Here is a 26,238-nt window from a genome sequence, read left to right on the forward strand (position 1 = left end):
AGCTTCCCATGTGATTCAAATGCACACTTCAGTTTAATAACTACTCTCCTGGAGGCTCTCTCTGAATGCTTCGGGGAGTAATGACCCTGATCCCATCATGTTTTTAAAAATTCACCATATAAAGCACAGCTGAGGTATAAATAAATATTCTCTCTACCGTGCTCCACTGCCCCTGGTAGCTGAAGCTCTCAATCCCAAACACGTAGTAAAGCCTTAGTGGGTTATCCACTCACCCCTGGGTCTCCGGGGCCTGTGGACTCTGACCGCTTCTTCCAAGCTTCACTGAGCCTTCATGTGTGACCCATGAAGGAAAGAATGCCATCAAATTGTACTGTGGAATATTATGTCCTTATAAATACCCAATATAATGTTACAAAATCAAGACATGAGCTGTACTAGCCAACCAGGCGGATGAATTGAATACTAACATGAACACATAACATCGATGACCCTCTTCATAGATGTTGGTGAATCCTATCCTTCAGCTTCAACCAGACTGGACCCCCTTCTTCGCCCTGCCACCCAGATTCCTTTGTTTCTGCTGCCAGAGTGAATTAACACTCACATGCACTTCTCACACCCACAAATTCTCCCAATAAGCACAGGAGGCACCAGTGGAAGTCCTGAACGCTAAAAATCAGCATCAGCTGATTCCCTAAGACCAGCTACATTTTCTCTCTTGAAAACAACAAGGTCACAGAGTGTTGATGGAGGAAATGCAGTGCTTGTCGACTATTGGTTTTTAACAAGGGATCTGACAAGGGCTGTCACCAGATGAATGTGAGAACTGGGTGAGTTTGTGACGGTTAAACGACCACAATCTGAAAGTGCTGATTAGTGGGTCAATATTAGCCTGGTGGCATATTTTGAGCAACTCTGTCTTTGGCCTTGCCCCTGACATACCGGCTTTCTTTCCTTATTGACATTCAGGTTGGAAGCCACGCTCACCGACTCCCCAGGTCACACAAGGGCTGATGAGGCAGCACATACAGGTGGGGTGAGCAAAGTAGGTCTATGGTAGTGAGTCCATGAAATACAAAGTTTATTCTTGTGTTATTTATTATTTACTGTAAATATTCCATATGAGCAACTGTAAGTCTACTTTTGTCCCACCCCCTGTACGTTGAACTGGATCAGGGTCTTGACAGCTGCAAGCCATGAACTGAACCCATCAGGAGGAAATCCCACTGGTGGTAAACACAAGCCCTACCCAAGACCTTGCCTACACATCCTTTGGAAGTAGGGCAACCTGGTTCAATGCCAGGGTGTAGAGACAGATTTAACTGGTATAAACCCATCTTTATTTTTAGAAAGGAATATGATCTTAGGACATGTGAAAAGGAGCATAGCACCTACTGTGTGAATTTAGCTCTATTCCGCACTGGTCAGACTACACTGCTGGGAGTCTCACTTTGGAAGAGGCACTGACAAAGGGACCATGTACCAGAGAGAGTCACTAGGAGACTGAGGCCACTCAAAAGAAAATCTTATGAGGCAGGACCGAAGGAACCAGACATGGTTAGGCTGGAGAAATGAAAACCGAGCTCCCTGCAGCCACACCAACAACCGTACAATCAGCTTCTCTCCGGCTCACCCCAGAGAACAGAATTGAGATCAATCACCAGAAATCCTAGTGAGGTGGGTTTTTGAACACAACAAATAAAGCAGAAAACATTACAATATCTATAGCCAGACACAAGCCAGACAGAAGGGCTGTTTGGGGAAAGAGGGAGCTTTTCATCTTGGGGCTGTGCAAGCAGAGTCTGGATGGCTTTTTGACAGGGATATGGTTGAATGGGATCAAGCCTCAGAGAGAGGATTTAAGGTCCCTTACAAATCCGAATTCTATGTTCACTGAACACATGTCGAACTAAAGCCCTGCTGCCTCCTATCCTTGTTCCTCCCTGTCCCTGGCAGTGGACTGTTAGCCATCTAGGATTTTATATAAAGGGCTGCCAACTCACCAGCAGTTGGCATGGACCACGCATGGCATTGTTTCCAAAGCCTGCACCCCAATTTAAGACACTGCAACAAGACAACCACCCACTAACTTTTCAGGTTGTTACATGGGGCTTGCACCTGGCTCCATTACCATTTTCCTCTTACCCTACTGAACATACTCTCTGGTTTTTCCCTAGAGCCGGAAAGCTGCAATAACTGTCAATTCACGATCAATGCCAATACTGTCATTGGTAACTCAGTTCCTGCACTTCACAAAGCCAAGCCAGGTAACTTAATTTGAGAAGCATATTGGAAGAATCGTAGGTCTACCTGACCCCTGTGGTTTTGCTGGCTCCCACTAGCTTGGACTGGTCCCCAAAAGGCAATGCCAGGGGGTCGGCAGACAGCAAGTTCTGGGTCCACTTACTGTAAAATAAAACATTTCTGTTTCCTGCTGGTTGGCCCTCCTCTTGGCAATGTTGATCTTGCTCATGTAGGTCTCAGAGGCAGCCGACTTCACAGACTCTGTAGACCGACTATGTTGGAAGGCATCGGAGACATCAAAGTCCTCCACAGTCAGCATGTCCTGTAAGGTCTGCATGGTGGCATCCAGGGTTTTTCTCACCTGGGAAAACATGTCAATGAAAATCCTTTAGCCTCAGAATGCCTTTGACACCTCAAAGTCCTTTTCCCAACCATTACTTTATTTCTTCCACACAAAGCACCATAGGAGGCAGGCAGGACAAGATCATCATTCATTCCTATTACACTGATGTGCAAGCTAAGGCCAGTGAGCTGGCTGGGGTGAGAACCCAGGTTTCCCTATCTAAAGTTGTTTTATTGAATTGCTTCATCCCGAGAGAACCTTGGAGAATATTGTGATGGACAAGGAACCCAGGTTTCTAGGTGTGTTTCTCTCTACCTGGTTTTATATAGCCCCAAACTAGCTCCTTCAATGGTTGGCAGGTCCCCTGGGGAGGGGAAACACTAAAAATACTCTTGGTTCTCTCGAGGGAGGGGACAAAGTCTGAGTAAGTTGAGTGGCCATCCTCAATGAATGGACCTTCCAGAGATCTGCCATCTGAGTCCTGTCAAAAGCCGGATAGAAAAGAGAACCTTGAGGAAGACAGATGCTGAGATACCACTGCCTGGTCATTTCTCCAGGATTCCAACTTCTCTCTTGGGATTGAATGGGACCCCAGGAGGCTACACATGCAGGGCACACAAGCCGCCACCTTACAATAGGTGAGTGTGGACTCCCTTCGCTGGCTTGGGCCCTGTACTCTGACGGAGTGTCATTCTGAAAACAGTTCCAGGGGAACCTGCACCCACATTCATTGTTAAATTACTGTTCCTCAAAGTCTCTTTCTTGTCACTCAGTTCTCTACTTAACTGTCACCTTCTAGTGACATCAGGCGCCCCCCCCCCGGGACAACAATTCTTAACTTAGTGCCTGTCTCTGTCTAATACTTTGCATATTCATTCATGTATTGGTTTGTTTGCTTTTGTGTTTAGATTATCTATATTTTGTCACTAGAATAGAAGCTCCATGAGAGGAGCTACTATGTTGTCTTTCTCACTCTCTTTACTCCGCACTTAGCACAATGTTTAGCACATAATATGTGCTTAAGAAATACTTGAGTAAGTATTCACTAAATACATAGTTGTTGAATGAATAAATGAACGAATCAGTTCTTTCTAACATAGCTTGATAGAAGCTCAAGTTCAAAATCAAGAATTTCCATGATCATGGACAGCCTACACAGATGAACACTTGCTTTACTCTTTCTGTGGCCCCAATCTCCCAATTTCCAATTTAAATTCCATTAACATTATTATCCATATATTGTTCCATGTAAACAATTTAAAATGTTTCAGGGAAAGGTGTAGAGTGTGAATAAATAAAGAAAACAGTTTGTTAGGTTTGAAAAATAAATACATAATATGTCTCCTCATAACCTCTCCGCAAGAAGTGCTTTGACTCATCCTCATCCTGAGAGATGACCTGTCTCACATCTGCCTGAGTTCTGTCCTATATGGAGACCCTGGGTGAACCAGCCTCTCTGCCCAGGAAGGACAGCCGTCTTCAGATGTGAAGACAGGACCATGGCTCCCCACTTCCAGCTGTGAATGCTTCTTAATGATGAACCTGCCCACAATCCTGGGCGACACTCCCCACATCCTGGTGTCCTCCAGTTGGTTGACATCCTCCCTGCATGGAGGTGTCCAGGCCGGAATGGAAGGTTTCCCACCTGGCCTCATCCGTCCACATCAGAGTGGGACCACACAGCTGGACTTCCACCTGTGCCCTCCCAGTGGCAACCCTGTGTCACCAGCTGCACGGAGGTACACTGGCCATGGTGAGAAAAAAGTTCCTTGGAACACAGAATCCATGACACATTTAGTGTGCCTGGGGTTATTTATTATCTAATTGTGTGAATTAAAATATTTATTATTATTTCTGATGGTAAAAATAATATAAACTCATCACAGAAAACAGAGAAAAGCACAAAGAGGAAAACAGAAATTACAACCCAGACATAACCACTATTAACATTTTGAAGTACTTCCTCCCCGTCTTTCTTCTGTAACTGTGAATACACAGATACATATGAACATACTCTAGTTTACCCTAGTTATGATAATACTGAACATACCATTTTACTCTCTCTTTGCATTTCTTTAACTTAATATCTTGTGAAAATTCCCCCTTACCATTAAATATTCTTGGTGTGCATGGTTCTAATGGCTGGGTAATAGTCCATCTTACAAATGAACCCCAATTTCTTATGTGTTCTTTGGTGAGTGTGGACTCCCCAGCACACGCTAGGCCCTTGTAAGGAAATCCCTTCCAGGGCAGAGGGGCTCACTCACCTCCTCATTCTCTATCTTGAGAGTGGCCAGTCTGGACTGCAGCTGGTGGTACCGCATGAGTAACTCCGTCTGCACAGGCTGCTGAGCGCTGACTTGGCACACCTGCAGAAACAACAGCGCCCCCCGTGGTTGCCCAGTGCCCGCATCACCTGTGTGGAGTTAGGGCCAGAGCTATCACAAATATCCCTATAAAAAGCTGTGAAAACAGGCTTGAAGACCTTAAATTACCTGCCAAAGGAACCACAGCTTAAACCTGGTAACACTGGACAGGAACAAGGGGCCGCCCTCCCGAATCGCACCATTGGCCTCTCAGTCGTGAGAGCTCTGACATAATCTCAGTAAGTGAAACTAGTTGTTAATTTCCAGGCAGGAAGTTGTAGTAACAAAACAACTGCCTAAGAGAAGCCAATGAAAAGAACAGTAAATGGGCAACAACCAGCTGGTGCTCCTATTCCCCAGCAGGTGCTTCAGAGGCAGAGAAGCAACTGTGTGGTGGTCTCATCTCACAGAACTTCCTCCCCAGCAGCTTGATTGAGTGAGAGGTGGAGAAGAGGAAGAGTGGGGAGAAATGCTATTCCCCCTACATCCATTCCACCCAGGGCCCTGTCACCACCTGTGGGCTGGGCTGCCTGGGTGACTCAGCTGAGATCATAAGGGATAGTAGGGCTCTGTTATTTACTAGCTATTTACCACTAACCGGGCAACCCAAACTTCGCAGGCACCAGTGGTAACCATGAGGTCAGAATTTTAGGTCCAGATGATGGGCCGAAAGGGCCAGGTGTGAGGGCAGAGGGATGGGGCAGGCGCCGCAGGAAGCCCTGCACAGGCTTCTTTTTTGCAGATGAAGAAAGTGGGCAGAACCATCCGGAGGGTCTAGCAAATGCCATCTGCTGAGCCTCCTCGTCCCTCCCTGTCATGCAAGTTTAGTGGAGAGTCCCGCTGAGCCCCCACAGGATCCAGAGGCAGGCGGGGTCCTCTACCCAGCAGATCTGGGTTCCCTGAGCTCCCATGTGCCTGGTTGGGATACACAGGGTCTGGCAGAGGAAAGGCCTGCTTGAGTGTGGTTGGTCGGGTAATAATATGGGTGCAATACAGTTTTAATTTGAACATTTTGCCTAAAATGGTGTACTTGACCATGCTATTGTTATGTGACAGAATTACATGCTTATAATTTTGTAATGAAAGATTTTGGAATAAAAGAGGGGCACTATGTGTGCTGGACCCTGCATCTAGGTGGACAGGCAAGGCCGCTGGGAGGAAGTCCTGCGCATATATCCCTGGGGTAGAGTAATAGAGACGGGAGGGAGGCCGTGTGATGGCTCCCTCCATCGGTTCCGAGCCCAGGAACCAAGCCCCAGACAGAGGGAGGAATGATACAGAAAAGCTCAAGGAACTATTTGCATAAGGAATTTTGTGAAGCTTGAGTAACTAGTGTGCTGCTTTGGGGCCAGTGACAAATGCCCTATCCCCTCATTTCCCCCTCAGAATACAGCGAGGGTCTGAGCAGCACAGGCACCGAGGAAGCGCCGTCGAGGGTGTACCTCCTGTGCTGGAGGACAGGCAGCACCCTGGCGAGGCTCTGGCCAGAGTGGCCGTGATGAGGCCCAGCCTTCTGCGATCCAAGGGGAGAAAGTACGCAGATGTGGGACTCTCTTGGGGTCTTCTGGACATAAGTGGGGGGCATTTGAAGGAGCACTAAGGTCCTGCAATTCTGCAGGTGGGGGACTTGAGCCAGCAAGGTTAAGGTATTAGTGGTAAACTCCTTGGCTGGGGCAACATTTGGACCAAGAACTTGACCCCAGGCCTTGATATACACATGTTGCATGTGGAAGGGGGGCTAATGGTCCTTATCCCACTGATGTTCTGGGAGCAGATGGGAGCACAGACAGAAGCAGCCTCAAGCATGGCTCCTCGGAGAAACGTACCTCATCCCCCATGTGGGGCTGGAACTCAAACTTGAGTGGAGGACAGAAGACCTGGTTGTACATGTCCATGACAGTGTGCTTGTCACTTCGAGAATCCAGGTTGTCCACTGCATTCTCGATGACATCCAGCCCCTCGTGGCGCGAGGTCTCCAGGTTGTACTCAGCGGAGAGGTAGGTCCGGAAGGTGCGGGCCAGGCTGGCGTGAAAGCCCAAGTCACAGCACTTGGAAACAGGCACACAACAGAAGGGCGCAGGTGAGGGCTGTGGCGTGACAGCAGGGACCACCAGCACTTCCTGTCCCATCATGATGACTTACAATTACCTCTTACTCCATAGTCAAAGTCTTTCATCCTGGGGGCCCTTGTACGTTTTGGAATCCTACCACACAAATCACACCAACACCTTCGGGGGGGGCTGGGGACTGCCATTTGGGGAAAGCAGAACTTCTCTCAGCTTCCCAAATTCACCACATTCTTTCTCACGTCTAGGCCTTGGCACATGCATTCCCTCTGCCTGACATAGTCCTCCTCTCTCCTCCTGCACAAAAGTCCTTCCTTCAGGTTTCAGTATACAGGTCACTTCCTCCAGGAAGTCTTCTTTGATGTTCTCCCCACTCAGACTTTATATCAGATGTGCCTCCCCCAGGGGTCCACATGTCCCTCCACCTCCCTCAGTGTGACATCTGCCATGTAGCATTGCAATTTCCTGTTAACAGGACAGGGTTCTGCAGAATAAGCTCCATGAGGGCAGAACCACTGGCTTTTGTCTCCTGTAGCACTTCAAGACCTAGAGCTAGTAGCTGCTCAATAAAAATTTGAGGACTGGAAAGAATGAAAAGGAAAGTTGTAAGAAACAGGTGGGGGGTCTGGCCTCAGGCACCGGAAGGCAGAGGCAGGGCCCAGCAGATCCCCTCCTGGGGATGGTGATCATGGTTCCCTCCCACAGCTCTCCTGACGGGATCCATCAAGGCCGGAGGAAAAGCACCCATTCGGCACTAAGGAATCCTCACTGAGCATCCACGGGGCCAAATCCCCGTCTGCTAGGTGGGGGAAGATGCAAGAAGCAGCCCCAGTTCCAACATAGATGACAAAAGCTCTCCCTGATGACACGGCTCACAATGTTCTTTCTCCAAGCACAGCTGTCCCTTTGGGCTGTCCTATGCAGCTGGCACTCGGGAGTCAGTGTGCCATTCTCCTTTTGCTTAAACTGCCCGATTTCTCCAATGATAACATCCCCCTGTAAAGCCAACCGGTGCACGGTGGACCCTTGAACAACTCAGGTTTAAACTGTGCTGGTCCACTTATACATGGATTCTTTTCACTAAGTGTGCAGCTGGCTCCCTGCATCCCAGCCTGCACATCCTCGGATTATACCAGCTGGGGACTGAAGACGGTATTTTTGATGCAGGGTTGGGAATCTGTGTAGGCAGGGGGCCAACTCTATGCAATGTCCCACATCGTTTTATATCAAGGAATGGACCTTCTGCAGTTAGCAAGGGATGGCTATGGTTAAGGGTTCAGGGATTAAAAGTTACATGCAGATTTTACACTGAAGGGGGAGACTGGCACCCTTAAACCTCACGATACTCGTGGACCAGCTGTAATTCTGTCTCGCTGACAATTTTCTTTCCTGTGTGTGTGGCCATCTGACAACTAGACCTGGGGGGTCTGTGCTGCTCTGGGAAATCCCTAGGGTGTGAGCTGTGGGCAGTTGCTCCCATCCCCCAAACCCAGCCAAGGGGCTGGTGTAGAGGAGGGTACTTGGGAATTGCACTCTGAGTATGTGACTGCCTGATCCAATGGTGTAGGGTCCACCACAGGCCCTCTCCCACCCATGGAAGAAGAAACTTATCTCCCAGGCCCCACATGCTCAGGGCCCTTGCCCTCCCCACTGGAAGCTCAGCTAAGGACAGGGTGATTGGCACCAGCCCAGGCCCTTTCAGTCCCAGGCTCCAGGTGCTCACATCGATTAGGTCAGAGACATCATGGATGTAGTATTTGCTTATAGCTGCGTTGGTGGCCGCCAGATTCAGCAGGTAGTCATTTCGGGCCTTCGTGCACTTCAGCTTGTTCTCAGAATACTTTGCCTGCCTCTGGAGGAAAGAAAGAGTGGATGTGAGAGCCGAGCCATTGATGGAAGGGATTTGAAATTTTCTTTATGGTCATTGCAGGTAATTCAATCTGCTGCACTACCCCTCTAGAATACCTTACTCCACATGCCAGGTGAGTAAGATTTGGGCCCTGTATTCAAAAACCTCGCCTAGCCCTGGCCAGGTGGCTCAGTTGGTTGGAGTGTCATCCTGTACACCAAAAGGTTGCAGGTTTGATCCCCGGTCAGGGCGAGTACAGGAGGCAACCCGATCAATGTTTCTCTCTCCCCCCATCCCCCTTCCTCTCTCTCTAAGATCAAGAAACACATTCTTGGGTGAGGATTTTTTGAAAAAAGCTCATCTTATATTGCCCGCATGGACCAACAACAGCACTATTCATTAAGCAGCAGCCTGTCACCAGCCCCTACCAGAGCTGAGTCAGTGAGACCGCCTGCCCCCCCCTACTCAACAGCCCTCCCTAGCGGCCCAGACTCTGCCGATGGCCGCGGTGACCTCTCGAGTCCCTCTTCCTCCATGCTTTCCCTCATTGCCAGCCCTCTCTGCCCATCCTTAAAGAGGTCAAGTTCATTCCTGCCTCTAGGCCTTCAGATTAGCTGTTCCCCTGCCTGGCAGGCCATCCTTCCAAGTCTCTATGTGGCTGGTCCTTCAAGTTATTCAGGCCCTTACCCAAGGTGACACGGTCAGATGGGACTCTGATGGCAGCCTTGTCCAAAATGTGTTGCCCGGCTCTCCACTCTCTATCCCCTTGACCTGTTCTATTTTTTCACTTATTTAATCTTCATTCAATTTTTAGTGATTTTCATTTTTATGTAATTTTGTAAGACTTTATTTTGTAGTGCAGTTTTAGGTCTACGGCAAAATTGAGAAGGTACAGAGACTTCCCACGTGCCTCTGCCCCCACATTTGCACAACCTCCCCCGTTATCAGCATCCCCCACCGGAGTGGTACACTCACTAATAACCACCACCCAGGGTTCACAGAGGACCTGAGAGCTCCCTCTTGGTGTCGGGCATTCTGTGGGTTTGGACACCACCCTAGTGTCACACAGAGCAGTTCCCCCTGAACACCTGCTGTGCTCTGCCTTTTGACTCCTCCCTCCCTCCAACCCCTGGCAACCTCTCATCTTTTCACAGTCTCCACAGTTTTGCCTTTTTAAGAACGTCGCATAGTTGGAGTCACACAGTGTGTAGCCTTTTCAAATTGGCCTCTTTCACTCAGTCATATGTATTTTAAGGTCCCCATGTCTTTCCATGGTTTACTATCTCATTTCTTTTTGGAGCTTAAACATTTAGTGAATATTCCATTGTCTGGATTTACCAGTTTATTTATCCATTCACCTACCGAAGGACATCTTGATTGCTCTGTTTTTCTTCAAAAAAACTTTTTCCCACCCAAAATTATATTTTTACCTCTTTGTGCACTTGCTGCATTTCAGTGTCCCCCCCAGAAAGTAGGCCCTCTGAAGTCGGGGACGGGATATGCCTTGTTTGTTGCTGCACCCGTCTCACTCCAAACAATCCCTGCACAAGGCGGTCATTACATGATTTTCACTGGTTGTCTGGATGTCAGTGGTAAGAGAGGCAGAGTGGGGCAGCCCGAGGGGCCGGTCGTGGCTGGGAGCCAGACTGCCTCCCTCGGAAGCTGCTTCTGTTGTGGGCCAGCCGGGCAGGAAGGCGTACAGAGTACATGGGTTGGAGAGCTGTGGCCTCACCCCTTTCAGACTAATGAGCCCCACTGCTGGGTAAAAAGGCAGCTCTCCTTAAAGAAACGGTTTCCTTCTTCACCTAGACACTCTTAAACCTTCCTTATCCAGACTGATTCTCCTAGCTGTTTAGTAGGAATATCCCCAGAGACATCCTCGGACTTTTCTCCAGGGCCCATTTATTCTGGGAAATCCCAGAAACAGACCTCTGGCAGTAACACCTGCACCATCCACGCACCCGACCCCCACAGAGCGTTTGGATACTCCTGGCCAATTCTCAGGCGCCACTCTGACCCGGAGACCATTTTCAGCCCTTTGTGGACTCATACAGTTGTACACCTGGGAGGGATGTTATAGGTATCTTGGTTTAATTCATCCATTTTATAGGTGAAGAAACTAGAACTGAGGGGAGAGGTAGTTTGTCTAAGAGCCAAATAGCTAATTAGCATACAACTCTGAATAAAAATTAGTCTCCAGATTCCCAGACAGCATTCTCTTTACCTCTCTCTATATCTCCCTATGTTTAGTTCGTAATTCCCTGACCATATTTTTTTTCTATTCACAGTTATACAACCAGCACCACTTTCTAAATTGAGAATATTTTCATCACCCTAAAGAAACCCTGCACCCACTAGCAGTCACTCCCTAATCTCCTCTGCCCCAGCCCCTGGCAAACACTAATCTACTTCCTGTTTCTATGAATTTGTCAATTCTGGACATTTCCTATGAATAGAATCCTACAACAGGTGGCCTTTTGTGACCGGCTTCTTTCACTTAGCACACTGTTTCCAAATTCATCTCTGCTGTAGCATGAATCAGTGCTCCATTCCTCTGTATGACTAAATAACATTCATTGCGTGGACAGGCTGCATGTTATCCATCTGTTCATCAGTGACAGACATTTGGGTTGTTTCAACTTTTGGGCTATAATACATAACACTTCTATGAACATTCATGTGCCAGTTTTTATATAGACATCTGAGGTCTGTCTGGAAAAAGACGGCCATTGTTAATATATCAAAAACAATTTGCACAACATCAGTGTAACCCGAGAGCCAAGGAGAGTGGACTGGAGTACACGTGTGTGAACAATGACGACTCCACTGCACTAGTCAGTGAGGGTGGTAGATGACACTGAGTGAGCATGTGCACTGCGTGGCCACTGCATTCAAAATGACTGAGAAAGCAGAGCAATGAATCTGCGTCAAATTTTGCGTTAAGCTTAAACATTCCTCCATAGAAACTGTTCGGATGATTTAGGAGGCCATAGCTATGGGCAACTGGTGACTGGCAGCTTCATCCCAGTAACACGCCCACTCATGTAGAGTTTTATGGTGAAACATCAAATTGCCCAGGTGACTCAGCCCCCCTAGACCAGATGTGGCACCTTGTGACCTCTGCCTTTTCCCAAAACTCAAATCACCTTTAAAAGGGAAGAAATTTCAGACCATCAATAAGATTCAGGAAAATACAATAGGGCAGTTGATGGAGACTGGGAGAACTATGTGAGGTCCCAAGGTGCCTACTTTGAAGGGGACTGAGGTATCATTGTCGTATGTACAATGTTTCTTGTATCTTGTGTCTTCTTCAATGAATTTTTCATATTACATGGCTGGATACCTTCTGGACAGACCTCATATGTTTAAATTTCCCTTGAGTAGATACCTGTCAGTGGACTTGTTGAATCATATGCTAACTTAGTCTACAATTAACATTTGGAGGGATTGCCAAAATATTCTCCAAAGTGGCTGAGTCATGTTACGTTCCCCCCAGCAGTGTGCGAAGGTCCCATTTTCTCAACATCCTTATCTATGTTGGACAGTGTCTGCCTTTTTTATTTTAGCCATCCTAATGGGTATGAAGTGGTGTCTCCCTGTGGTTCTGATTTCCATTTCATTAATGACTACCGGTGCTGAGTGTCTTTTCATGTGCTTATTGGCCACTCGTACATGTTCTTTGGAGAAATGTCTATTCAAATCCTTTGTCCATTTTTTAATCGAGTCTCTGCCTGAGTATTGTAGAGCCTATTTTTCTTTGCACTTGGCAGTTACCCTGAAATCCTATTTTATTTGCCTCTGGTTACTTTCTCAGCTTACCCAGGTCCTGTTGGATCTTGTTCCCATTCAATCTCCTATAATTTTTAAGGGCTATAGGATCATATCATCATAGAATCCATCTCATTTAAGCCCAAATAAACATCCAGTACAATGTTTGACACATAGAAAGATTCCTGCTGATTCCAGAGAATGAATGAATGAATGAATGAATGAATGAATGAAGAGCCTTCAACAAGAAACCATAGTGTTTTAAGAAGAAATGAACCTTAGAAGTCACCTAGCTAGGATGACAGAAAAGCAACCTGTGCACTGCCCCTCTGAATTCTGGCCACGGCAGCATTTACTCGATCCCAGCACTGTTTTCAGCTGAAGCCTGGAGAGGGCTCATGATCCACACCACAGAGCCCTGGGCAGCCACTACCAACAGATCAGAGCTGGCATGGATGGGAGATTTATTTGCCACCACTGTCAGATTTTAAAACTGAAGTTCAGAGAGGTGTTATAAATGTGGCATTTTCAGACTCGGTCTATCCAAGACCAGCATACTCTTCACCACGTCCTACTAAAGCACCTGCCAGCCCTGATACACAGCGATTCTAACTCACAAGTTGAAATCACTGTGTATCAGGGCTGGTAGGTGCGTTTTGCCTTGGCAATGGCAATTTTGGAATGGTTCTTTTCCAAGTTGCCAGGTGCTGGTTGGTAGCCCAGTGCTGTTCCCTTTTGTTGGGACACACTCAGTCCCAATTGACCCCCAGCCACTTATCTGATCCCTGGGGGTAAGCTCTTGCCACCACTAATGCCTGATGACTCCTGCCCCTCAGAGAATGCACTCAAGAGGTATGAGTCTCATCACAGGACACCTGGCTTGTCAGCTGAGCACCTCTCCCTGCCTGCTGACCTAGGCAAAAGGATCAGATGTGGGCAGCATTACTCTACCCTCATACCCTACAAGGTGCAGAGGGGAGGCTGAGGCTGTCAGGGGGCCTGGCCCTCCCCTTCCTGCCCCAGAGCCCTCACTTGCCTTCTCCTTCATCTTCTCAATCTTCTTCACAGAGCTGCGGCGCTGGGGCCGGTCCTCATGGCGGAGCAGGTTCATGCTGAGCTCTCCAGCCTTGTTGAACTGCTTCTCCTCCTGCTTCTCAGCCTCCTTCAGCTTGCTCTCCGCACTGATACTCTCCGCGTGGTACATGTGGTAGGTTTTCATGACCTGAGGACACATGAGTGGGGGAATCAGCAGGCTGCGAGGGCCCAGCCTGGGCCCCCAAAGTTCTGCACTGCAGTTTGCTCAGCCCTCCCTCCTCCCATGATGCAGTCTGAGCTCCCACAGCTCTTTACTTCTACACAAACTCTCTGAGGACTGGAAATGAAGATGATCATCAGTAGCAGCTCCTTCATCATCATCATCAACACCACCACCATCATTAAGTCCCTACTAAGTGCCAGGAATGGACAAGTAACAATTTAAAAGGGCAAACATAGCCCCCAAACACTTGAGTTCTCAGAGGTGACCTGGCTCCTCCGCAGTTGACCTCTCTAGCCTGCCCCCTTCTGGGGGGTCATCAGGAAAGCCCCTCCTCCAATACTCATGGAACTCCCATGGGAATATCCTTCTCACTAACATACAAATTATTTTCTCTTCTATTTCCTTAAGTAAAATTGGCCAAAAAATGGCTCTATCCCCAAAAGGAGTACCACTGGGTAACTGAATACGTATTCTATGCTCCCTGAACTAGACTCATCCTTGACTGTAAAATGACTGTAAAACACATTGCACTCTGCTACTCTGCATCCATAATAAAAGTTGTATATTGTTATAACAAGGGAATGTTTGAGTCGGAGGAAATTCTGGATGGCATCTACTCCGACCACCAAATTTTATAAATAGGGAAACTGAGGTCCAGAAGGGCAAAGTGGCCTCCTAAGATCCTACAGTGTTATCAGCATAGTCTCCAGACTTTACATCCTTGTGGCCAACCCCACAATCAGAAGCACCGACAAGATGCCTCGTGCTTCTCTGCTGCTGATCCCCACACTGACCCCAGACCCAGGCGTTCACTGATTCGCTTTCTGTCACTGTAGAACTTGACCTACATGGACCCATAGAATATGAACTCTTTTGGGTTTGCCCTCTTTCACTCAGCATAATTTTCTGGGACTCTCCCATGTTGTTGCAGGTGTCAGAAGCTCTTTTTTATTGCTGGGTAGGATTCCACTGTATGACTATACCACAGTTTGTTTATCTATTCATATGTTGATAGTTACATGGATTGCTTACAGTTTTGTAAAGTTGCTATGAATACCTATGTATAATTCTTTTTATGAATGTATATTCTCATTTCTCCTATATAAATACCTAGAAGCAGAGTGGAGAGTCATATGGTTAGTGTATATTTAGTGAAGTTAGAAACCTGGTCTCTGACTTTTAATCCACCATTTCTCTACCACATAATACTGTTTCTTTAACTTATTACAATTTTCTCAGCAGTTGAATACTCTTGGCAGCCTTACAGCAATATCCTGATTCCTGGTGCTCAACTAAAAGAACACTTTTCCTTTGCAATATCAAATGTATGACCAACTTTCTATGTTAAAAAACACAACAAATCCCAGAGTCCATGGCTCCTGAGCCTTGTTGTGCTCTTCTCCTGTCGTTCGGGGAATTACAGCAGCTTCCACCTGGGGGCGCAGTGCCCCTGCCCAACCAGGCCCTTTAAAGTCAGGGAACTTGGAATGAAATACTGGCCGACACTATAACCTTAGTTACTCTCATTCGAAGTCTTGTGAAGTAAGTTTATTAGAATGAGGATTTCTTCTGTGACTCTCATCATTAAATCACAGCATTGATCTGTGGTTCAGAAAGTTCCCTTTGCCAGAGGTCAGGAGTCAACAGGGGCAGCACCTGTTGTGGAGCATGGCAGGTGAGAGTATGGACTCTGGGCCCAAATGTCTGAGCTGAATCCTGATGCTGCCGCCTACAACCTGTGTGACCTCGGGCAAGTGATAACCCCTCTGACCTCTCCTTCCTCACCTGTAAAATGAGGATAATGGCACCTACCTCATAGGTTTGTTGTGAGAACTTAATGAGCTAATTTTTATAAAGTCCTCAGAACATGCCTGCCACACAGTAAGAGCCATGCTACCATTATCCTCACCATCGTCATCATCCTCCTGTTTGGGCTGAGGGCTTGAGAGCCTTGAAGTCACTTCACTACAAAAAAAAATGTCTGCAAACTGTACAGAACATCAGCTATTGTGAAAAAGTCATTCTATACCATGCTTCTCCTTCCTTCTTTCAACCTGAAAACCTCCCAAAATTTTAAAACAATAAATGAATAAAAAATGGTACCAATTTTTCTTTCCTTGGTGAAAAGACTTCTTCTCGGCATTCCACCCAATATTTTGCATATTTGCAGTTGCCCTAAAATTCTAGCTAATTTCACCCACTGGTTTCAGCAGTTACACTAAGCATATTTCCAAACTCAGGGGACCAGAAAGCATGCTGGACCCTTGCATTCTCGACATCTAGTGGCCAAAAGGGAGGACTGCAGGCATAGAGAACCAAAGCAGTTGCATATTTTCAACCATCTCTTTATGCCATGGCTCCAGGAACATAATGCAGCTAAGAGCTGGAAATGCCCGCTCAGGTCTGCCTCCAGGGCCCCTGCCTTTCCCCTTCTTGAAGTTTTCTTCTGTGAATATCCCTCCACATTCACTGGCTCCACCGATCCCTTTGCTTCACCATGATGCAGGCAAAGTTCATTTCTGGACTCCACCCTTTCTGGGTTCAATCATTCATGCTGCATCCATTTTTTTCTACTTCAGCTGTGGAGGTCTGCTTGTCTCACCACTAAAGCTGTCATCTGCATTAGGTAGTCAGAGGAAGAGAGAGCATTCTGTTTGCAGCTGGGTCTTCCTGTCCAATCATCCATGCATGCGTCTCTCTACTCACTCACTCAAGGCCCGCATCCCAGCAGGGTGTTCTCACATTTTCCTTTGCCCAGTTTTCTACTCTTCTTGAACCACAGAGTGCTATTCCTGCTCTCCCACAAGCCAAACTTCCCAGAGCAGTCTCTGAACCGCATTCCACAAACCCCATGTTTGGAGAACACGGTCCTCACAATGCTGGGGCCACATGGTCTGTGATTCAACTGGCAATTCCTGGTGCCAAGAATATCAGTGAACTGTATTGGCCAGGCTGACTTATGTTCAATAGCTGCCACAAAAGAATTTACTTGGGGACCTCTCTGAAATGAGCCTAACTAACTACTTACACCTGGAATCCTCGAGATAAATAAATTTATTTTATTTGATTAACTAAAACATAGGAGTCAGAATGAAAGGTTCTTAGTTCAACAGCCTAGAACAGTCTGCTCAATATTGCCAGTCAAGAAAAGGTTAAGTAACATTTAAACTTATCTATTACTTAGACTTCACAAATCTCTCTTTTTATTACCCTCAAGGGGAATTTCAGTTAGTCCTGATCCCAGTCCTGGGGGGCAATGTGACAGCAATAACAACAATAGCAGCTAACATTTATAGAGCACGTCCTACCTGCCTACATATAGTAACTCTTTACATACAGGGACTCATTTATTTCACACACAGACACACACACACAAATCCTGTGAAGCCCTGCCCAGTGTGGCTCAGGTGGTTGGAGTGTGGTGCCATCCACTGAAAGACTGAGGGTTCAAGACTGGTCACAGCACACACCTAGGTTGTGGGTTCAATCCCTCATCAGGGTGCATATGAGAAGCAACTGATTGCCTCTCTCTCTCTCCCTTATTCTCCCTCTAAAATCAACTAACACATTTTTTAAAAACCCTATGAGGTGGATACCATGTGATCCCTGCTTTATAGATGAGGAAACCACAAAATAGGGATGAAAGGATCCTCTACCCTACAAGGACCCATGAGACCTGGCTTTGAGACCCAACCCTCCTGCCACTTGCTGGGTGACCATGGCAGAGGCTTGCCCTCTCTGTGCTGCCTGGTGAAGACCGCATGGGAGGTAGACAGCAAGGTGCTGCACAAACTGTGACTATAAAGTGACTGGCCGGCAGCACTGTTGGGCTGGGAAGGGAGCAGAGATGGATGCAGGAATTTAGCTGAGGTCCAGTCTCCAACCTAGGTCACTAAAGGGCCTCTTAGAGGCACCCACCTGGCCTCATGCCAGATGGGGGTGCCCTTTTCAGCCCTCCAGACCCTATCAGGAGGGTCCCTCAGAACAAGTCTAGCACTGCATAGAAACACGGAAGTTGAGACCACTGTCCTTGGACCCAGATTCATTTCATAGGTACTCGGAAGGCCCTCCAGAAATCTTGGTGTATTAACCCATCACTGAAGGACACTTAAGACCCAGAAACAGCACATGTATTGTCCAAACTCACACAGCGAGTCAGACAGCTAGGCCTTCTTAGCTGTGGACATGGTCTCTTCTGGTAATCACATTGCCTTCTGCTGTGTATACTTTGCCTTTACATTTTCCCAAATCCTCAACTCTTGAAAACAGGAAAGCATTATCTGTGCAGCCACTCAGATGGCTGTTCAAATGCAAAAGAAGGCAAAGGCGACCTGGAAGTGGACAACATCTGTAAAAGGACCTGCTGGGGCAGGATAAGGATCAGTGGTTGGAAAACAGGTTTTCAACAGTGCAGTCCATGTGCACTTTCCCTACCCCCGGGCTGGCTGTCCCTGGGCCATTCCAGAGCAGTCAGTGGGTGAGACCCAGGGCATGCCACAACCTTTAAGGAAAAGAGAAGTCCCCAAATCTCAGTCTGACCATCCACACTCTGCAGCCTCCTCATTCTCCATAGAACTTATCAACACCATCTTATTTATTCATTTTGCATGTTTATAAACAGTCTCATCACAACTAAAGTTTAAGTCCATGAGGGCCAGGGCCTTGTTTATGGCCATATTCCTTGTATTAAAGTGGAGGTTTGTACCCAGTAAGTATCGATATATATTTGCATGAATGAATAAATAGATGGGGAGATGGATGGAAGGGACAGAGGGAAGGAAGGAGGAAGAATAAAGCAGGGGAAGTACTGTTCCACTGCCTTCAATCTGGTAAATATGGTTGGGTTGGGCTACAGCTATACTCTCACTCACCACATGTGTACTGAATAGGTTATTACGTGCTAGGTGCTATGCTAGGAAATACTACAGTGTGGAAGACAGATAGGGTTTCCGTCCTGAAAGAATACACCTCCTAGTAGGAACACAATGATATAGGCGACTGTCATATGGTGTGATAAGTGCTATGATGAAGGAAGTACAGGGCACTAAAGAAAGGCTTCCTGGAGAAGTGACATCTAAACTGCACCTTGAATAACGGTAGCAGTTAGCTGGGTGAACAGAGCAAGGAGTGGGGGTGAGGGGCGAGTACTCCAGACAAAGGCGGCAGGTGAGTATTAAGCCCAGGAGCAGGAGCCAAAGGGGTTTGTGTGAGCACTAGCCAGTGTGGAGCTGCTTCCTTATTCTCCTCCGGCTACTCCTCAGCGGACATCTGTTGTTTTTCTCTGCCGAGGATCATCTAGTTCTCCTTCTAGAACAGCTTCCTGATTTTCTTTGAGGAAGTCCCCCAAATTCCTCTGCTCATTCTCATTCCATGTGGCTCATGGGAAACTGACATCAGTCTCCAATCCTGGGGGTGGGTGCGAGATCCAGGCCTGCACAATGAGTAACATTATGTTAATCTGGCCACAGGGACTGGATCTCAGGAATCCAGCCAGGCCAATAGAGACAGCTCTGGGCTTGGCTGGAAACCCTGGGAAAGGCATGTGCTCTTTCCACTAGGGGGCGCTAAGCGGCTGGGAAGTGAGTGCAGCAGTGGGGCGGGGTGGGGAGGGAGATCATCTTTGTGACCACCTGGGAGAAGCCTGCCTGATCATGAAAGCAGCACAGAGGAAAACAAAACCAAAGGAGGGAGAGAGGCTGACTTGATAGGTGGGTGGACAGACAGATGGAAAGAAGGCAGGAGGAAATGAAAGAGGGAGGAAAAGTGAGGGAGGCAATACAATAAAAGAGAGGAGGTACTGTTCTATTGCCTTTTATCTGTATTTTGGAGGTGCTGCATGCTGCGGAAGAGTGAGAGCACTGGGGTGCCAACAGCACCCTCCTCCACGGGTCGTTTGTTGACTGCGCATCGAGTCTTCAGTAGTCTCCCAGAAATTCATTTAAATTCTAGCATGTGGAGCTGCCTGCTGTGGACCCAGAGCTGCAAGAGGCACAGTGGCAGGCAGTGAACATTCGAAGAGATGGTTTGGAAGTGTCTTGTACATCCCTGGTGTTCCCAGGGTACTCACCGAAGCAGAGAAGGGAGGGAGGGATATATGAATAAAAGAAAGAAACTAGTTTTGCCCACAAGGAGTTTAGAATCTGGGCAGGGAGATGAGAGTAAAGCGTGTGAAAGGATGATACGGCAGCCCAAGACAGAGCATCGTATGTGCTGGATGTGTAGCCGGGGAGAGAGGGTGTCTAGACTGTGAGTTTGTGGGAGCTGCAGCCAGCAATCAATACACATTTGTTGAGTGAAGAAATGAGAAGGGGAGTGTGTGCATGTAGGAGAGATTAGGTAAGAGTTCAGGAAAGTGATGTCTCCAGGTGAGCTTCTGTAATCAAGGGTGAGTTTTGAGCTTGGCACTCTGGATGGGCAGGAATTTAAGAAGCAGAGAGGAAGAGAAAGAGAATTCTCAACAGGAGAGAGGGGTAATGCGGAATCCCAGCAGAGAAAACTGATTACAGACAAATCTGGTTTGAAGTCCTGCTACACCAAATAAGTGCTGGCATCATAACCAGTGTTCCCCACTCACTCACCTTCTTGGATTCTAACACTCATCCCAAGTCCAGTTAGATTTTGCCTCCTAGCAAGGTCAGTTCTTGGCCAAACTGTGGTAGTGTGAAATTATTTTCTGGAGACAGCAGGGCACGCTCACCCCCATCACTTCATGTGCTCCTCGGAACAGCGCCCAATATTGCAGATGAGAATAGTGAGCACACATGAGCTATGGGCCTGCCTGAGATCCCACAGTCAGCAAGGAGCAGGCCTCAGCTTCAGCCTGTCCTGACTCCGAACCCATACTCCTTCCTCGGAAGCTTTTGTGTCCACAATCCCACCACCCCAAGTTTGTGTCTTCTGCTTCAGGAGGTAACGCATTCCCACAGCTGGAACTTCCACAGAGTAAACATGTCCAGGGTCCCACCCCAGATGTACAGAATGAGAAGCTGGGGTTGCAAATCACTACATTGCACCATAATGACCCACTGTCACTCGGGCACTTGACACAGCAAAGAGGCCCAGGGTCCTCCCAGACCTCTGGTTAGCTGCCCTCCAGCCCTGGGCGCTGAAGAAAGGGGGCCCCATCTCAATGGCAGAAGAGGTTGAGCAGGACTTACTGTGTAGAGTTCATTGGTGACCTTCAGGAGCTCCTCGTGCATCTGCAGGCCAATCTCCTTGCTCTGGAACATGAAAGAGCAGAAGTCAGAGGGGAGAAGGTGGCTGGTTGCATTAAATCTCCTTTTCAATACAGCAAGGGCAAGAATGCTTGGGTTGGGGTGAGGTGGGGAGGGCTGCAGAAATCAACATATATCTCACCAATCTAGACTTGAATTCTTAAACTTGTGTCCATGAAACAAAGTTTCCCCTGGCTGGGCCTGGCTGTATAAGTTGGGGAACCTGCCTGGTGATTCGCAGAGATATCACCATATTAAAGACTCTGAGAAACCCCACAGCCAATCAACCTGTTCGGCTTTCTTTACTTCTGTGTGTCCTACATTTATGTGACCAGCATATGTGTTCCTAGTTCAATACTCATTAACATCTCATGAGAGTGGGGTTCCACAGAACACAGTTTGAGAAATAATGATCTAGCATCTCAATTCATTGTGAGTGGCACAGGTAAACAGACATTTCTCTGGATCACCAGCAGAAAACCAAGGTTCTCACCCCTGCTGTGTCACCAACTGGCCACATGGCCTTGAAGACTCAGTTACTGTATCTATTACAAAACCAAAGAAACACTTCCCAAAGAATGCTCTGGGGGTGCCACACTAAAAAGGGAAATGGGCTTCTGTGATCAAATACACTGGGAAAAGCTAGTTAAGACGAAGTGAGACAGGTTCTCTCCCTGCAGAACTCTGCAGAGGCTGTTACACCCTCCTCACTTGCATGGACTTTCTGAGGGGAGCTGGAGTGCAGGTCTGCAGCCCCTGGGCTCAGTGGCAGCTGGGAGGGCTCAGGACTAGGCTCCTCGCCCACAGCCTTTCTATCAGCTTCTGGGCCTGGAATTGCCAAGAACCACTTGTCTGAAGGCAGCCCTTGTATACACCAGATCTCGTAACAGACAGCAAAAGCTCTGGGACCATTCCCAGAGATCTGCTTCGACCTCACTCCAGATTTGGTGACTAAAGAAAGGGACCCAATCCAAAAGCACAGCAGAGCCTCAGCAGAACTTTCCGTGCAGAGCTCGCAGGGAACTTTCAGTTCCAATCCAAGCTTCTACAGGGCTGCTCGATGGACCCAATTAGCTACCCCCATTTCCTTCTATGCTCCCTGATTCTCAGTCTGTGCCACAGTTCCTCCTGTGGCCCCTCCCCCTGGCGTTTGCCCCCACTGATCACTGGACTCTCTGGCATCCCCAGTGGCTCCAATCGGTGCTCAGTCTCGCCCACATCTCTGACACCCAAGACCCAGTTTCTTCTGTATTTATTATATTTGATCTTACTTTTTTTTAAGGTACTACATGCACATGGTGAAAGGAACGCTAACGGCCAGCAAGGTAAATGTAAAGTCTCCCAGGCTCTGAGACCCCACCCAGAGTCACTGCTATTCAAAGTTTCTTCTGGTACCTTCCAGAAACAGTTTACGGATGTACAAGCATGCATTTGGGTAGCATACGTTCTTTTTGAAGCACAAATGGGAGTGTTCTGTGTATACCTTTGCATCTCGCTTTCTCTAACAATACATCTGAGAGGTTTCTCCTTCACAGCCCATGCAGTGCTTGCATCCTCCTTTTTTGACAGCTGCTTGGGGTTCTGTATACCAGATGCAGCATAATTAATCAACCAGTTGTGTAGTGACAGACATTTAGGTTGTCTTCAGCCTCCTAATATTTCAAACAGTGGTGCGGTGACCATCCTTGTCCTCGATCACTGCACACGAGGGCAGAGGCCCCATCAGATACACCCCTAGAAGTGGCTGTGCTGGGGAGAGTCCTGCCGTCCCAATTCCCACCAGCTACGCCTTCTCAGCCTTCGCACCGCCGCCCCCCCACGCACCACTGGCTCCACCTTCCTCTTCTCGGTGGCCAACAGCCATGCCATCATCTCCATGGCCCTCTCTCCTGGGATCTGTCCTGCACAACCATGACCTCAAGCTCAGAGACCTATTATTTTCAACTGTTGCAAAAACAGTATATGGTCTGGATGTCCCCTCATCACATCCAACTCAAATTACCCCAAAACACACTCCTGAACTTCCCTTCATCTCCTTGAGTTTGTCAGTGGGGTGATATCTTCCCAGGCCTGGTGACTAGAAAATGGGGAGTTCTTTTTGATAGTTTACAAAAAATCCCTCCTTCTCCATCCACTCTGTCACTGCCTCCTGCCTTCTAATGGCCCGATCCTTCGTTCTCAGTGGCAGGTGACACCGGTTCCCTCCACAACAACCACCTTGCCCTTCCTGCTTCCTAACAGGGCTGTGGATCAGCTCTGCATTCAACCTGCCGGCGGAGTTCTTCCAAGGGCATTGTCCCCACCCTAACTTGAAATGACACATCTGACCTGTGCTGTTAGCCCAGGGGTAAGTGACTTCACTGGACGGGAGAGAGGACCTGCATGGTAACAGGAAGGTTTTAGCCTTTTTTTCAGCCCCAGCTGCTACCGGCAGACGTCTTAGGGGCATGAAAGGAAGCAGCCTTGGGTGGCAGAACAAAAACCTCTTGGCTCCTTAATGACTTCCTGAGAAACTGGTTGAACTAAACCCAAAGTCTGCCTCCCAGTGAACTTTCACTTCTGTGGCTTTATTGGTTAAGCCACTCTAAGCTGGGGTTGTCCTAAAAGATCCATGTCCCACCACCAGCCCCAGAACAAGCACGTCATCACTGCAGGACCCAGCTTACTGAAGCTGCCCCTTAACCAAGTGTCCGACTCCTACCCCCAATTCTGCACGCCTGTGCCAGTATCCCTTCCTAGAAATGTATTTCACTGGGGCCCTCCGCAGTTTTCTCAAAGCCTACGGGATCAAGATCCAGCTCTCCAGCTGGACTCTCAGGGCTCTGGGCAGTTAGCACTGACTGGCCTGGACAGACAGCAGAGAGGGCTGTATTTCAGAGCCACAGAGACAGGAACTGGACCTAGGGGTTCAAGCCATTTAACCTCTCAGCACATCAGCAACCCATCTGCAAAATAACACTTATTCTTGCCCTTCTTTGCACCTGTAAAGAGAAGTGGAATGACTGTGCTTGCTTACTTATTTATTCACTTGTCTTTCCCACTGGAATGTAAAGCCATGAGTGGAAAACAACCTCCTCTCTGGTGGTAGATTCTCAGCTTCCCCAGGTGCTAGGACGGCTGGCAGCAGACAACCCCTAGCCAAGAGCATTCTCTGGGGAGAGCCGCAGAGGGCAAGGTGACACTCCATCCACAGATGGGTCTGTGTGGGGCACAGGGGCCTGCCTTTCCTGTCTCAACCTGGACAGCGCTGAAGCACCACTGGGCCTACAGAACAGCCTGTCAGGCTGGCTATGACTTCAGTAAGGTGTCATGGCTCCCGCGCTTTCTCCCCGTCCCCCTCTCCAGGCGTGGATCCCAAGAACAATTCCTAATTATTCTGCTGGATGCTAAATCCAGCTGTCAGAGTTGGCCTCCAGGGTACCCAGTCTGCTATATCTTGCCCTCGCTGCCCTCCCTACAGTGCCACAGAGCCTGTCACATAGTGGGTGCTCACTTGTTGAATGAATCTATGAACAAATGAAGTGACGGCTCCTCTAAGGCCTTAGTGTCCTTATCTGTAAAACTGGGATGATGTCACAGGTGTCGTGGAGTCCCTATGAGGATGAAAAGAGGTATCACATGGCAGGGACCTGGCATCAACAAAGAGCGTGAGAAATAGTAGTACAGGCTGAATCGGCACCCACTGAAGGCAGGGCCCAGGCTAAGAACTTGGCCACAAAAGGAAATACAGGTTGAATTTTTTATTAAGTTGTTCCTTAAGAATCTCCAAGTTCGGCAGGATCAAGAGTCAAGAACCAAGTAATTCTAAGGCAGGTAGAAAGGGCCACAAAGCGGTTACAGAGAAGGGGGTGTGGGATGAAGTGATGAAGAGGATGCAGGGACCTCCACCGCAGCCACCTCAGCTCCCGTGAACGCACAGACACGTGTTCCAGGGAGGGGGCACACCCTGAGCCAAGGCAGAGACTGGGAGTAGGGAAGAGCTCGGTCTGAAAAGAGCCGCACAGCAGCAGAAGAGAGAAGATCAGCTTGAAATGGAGGCAGGTCACACAGGCCTACGGAGGGCAGGCTTCATTCAGCGTGGACCCGGGAGTCTCTGAAGGCTCCGGAGCAGGTGAGTGTGATGATCAAAGCTGTGCTTCTTCAGGAAGACAGAGACCGGGGTGTGTACAGAGGGTGGATTGCGCAGGGAGGAGCTGAAGGTCTGGTTCTGCGTTTCCGCAATGGCCCAGTAAGGCACCAGATGGAACCGCCTGAGTCTGCTCACCTCCTTCTCAGCACCAGGCATGGGGCTGGCCACAGAGTGAGTGCTCAGCAAATAGTTACTAAACTGCAAGGACTCAAAGGAATTTTATTTTGTTATGGTTGGGGTTGGCTGGAAGGGAAATATTCTCAACTATAGTTCCAGAAACTACTGAATGAGGAGCCCAAACCAAACATTCCACCAGAAACAGGAGGCCAAAACCCTGATAATCTCTAGCAGACCGTCACACCCAGCCCATGGGGACCAAGTGGCAACATATTAGCACTCTGTGTTCGCATTTCTCACATGACTTTCATGCCTGCAGAGGTCAGGGGTGGCAGGCTGCTTCCTTAATGCACAGGAAGTGTGTGGACTGTATGAAATGATTATATTGGACCAAGGAGGGCTCAGCTGTGGCAACTGTGGCTCTTTGAGGTTGAAAGGGTGCAGCGCAGTCTGCCTGGCCCAAGTGAGTCTGTAAAACCAGGTGGCCAGTGGCCCTAGGCCTGTCTCTATCTTCTGCCCACAGCTTCAATGGGGGCAGGGGCTGTCCTGGGCCTTGTAAGATGTCTAACGTCATCTCTGGCCTCTAATCACTAGAAGCCAGTAGCATTCCCCACCCCACCCCAAGTTGTGACAACAGAAATTATCTCTAGACCTGGCCAAATGGCCCCTGGGGGCCAAAATCCTGAGTCCTGGGTGAGAACCATTGCCCCAGACCAAGGGCTCCAAGTGGCAGCTTCTCTGGCCTTTGGACATGTTTTATTTGGCCATTCAGTGTTTGCAGATGATCTGATTCTTTTCCCAGGTTTTATAAATCAGGAAATTCTCCTTCCATGTGCTGCTTTTCAGCTTCTCCTGAAAAACCAGAAGACCCAGACTGGGCCTCCACGTCCAGCACAGTGGCCCTTTTGGGTGTGTGTGTGTGT

The 26,238-nt window shown here is 48.2% G+C and overlaps 1 protein-coding gene across 6 annotated transcripts in view; it reads right to left on the reverse strand.

Annotated features, from left to right (window-relative positions):
• Positions 1-26,238, reverse strand: part of SRGAP3 (SLIT-ROBO Rho GTPase activating protein 3) — a 246,116-nt gene that overhangs the window by 60,322 nt on the left and 159,556 nt on the right. For all 6 annotated transcript variants that reach the window (XR_008392305.1, XM_037134659.2, XM_037134658.2 and 3 more), the window contains exons 4-9: positions 21,013-21,075; positions 13,634-13,819; positions 8,704-8,832; positions 6,741-6,962; positions 4,816-4,917; positions 2,369-2,566 (exon numbers count right to left, since the gene is read on the reverse strand). Coding sequence is in view for 5 of the 6 variants with exons in the window: in XM_037134659.2 (XP_036990554.2) it covers positions 2,369-2,566; positions 4,816-4,917; positions 6,741-6,962; positions 8,704-8,832; positions 13,634-13,819; positions 21,013-21,075 (900 nt within the window). In the remaining variant the exon portion in view is untranslated. The remainder of the gene's footprint in view (positions 1-2,368; positions 2,567-4,815; positions 4,918-6,740; positions 6,963-8,703; positions 8,833-13,633; positions 13,820-21,012; positions 21,076-26,238) is intronic.

The sequence above is a fragment of the Artibeus jamaicensis genome, unplaced genomic scaffold (assembly GCF_021234435.1).
Source record: "Artibeus jamaicensis isolate MK-2021 breed Jamaican fruit bat unplaced genomic scaffold, CSHL_Jam_final contig_519, whole genome shotgun sequence".
NCBI classification, from domain to species: domain Eukaryota; kingdom Metazoa; phylum Chordata; class Mammalia; order Chiroptera; family Phyllostomidae; genus Artibeus; species Artibeus jamaicensis.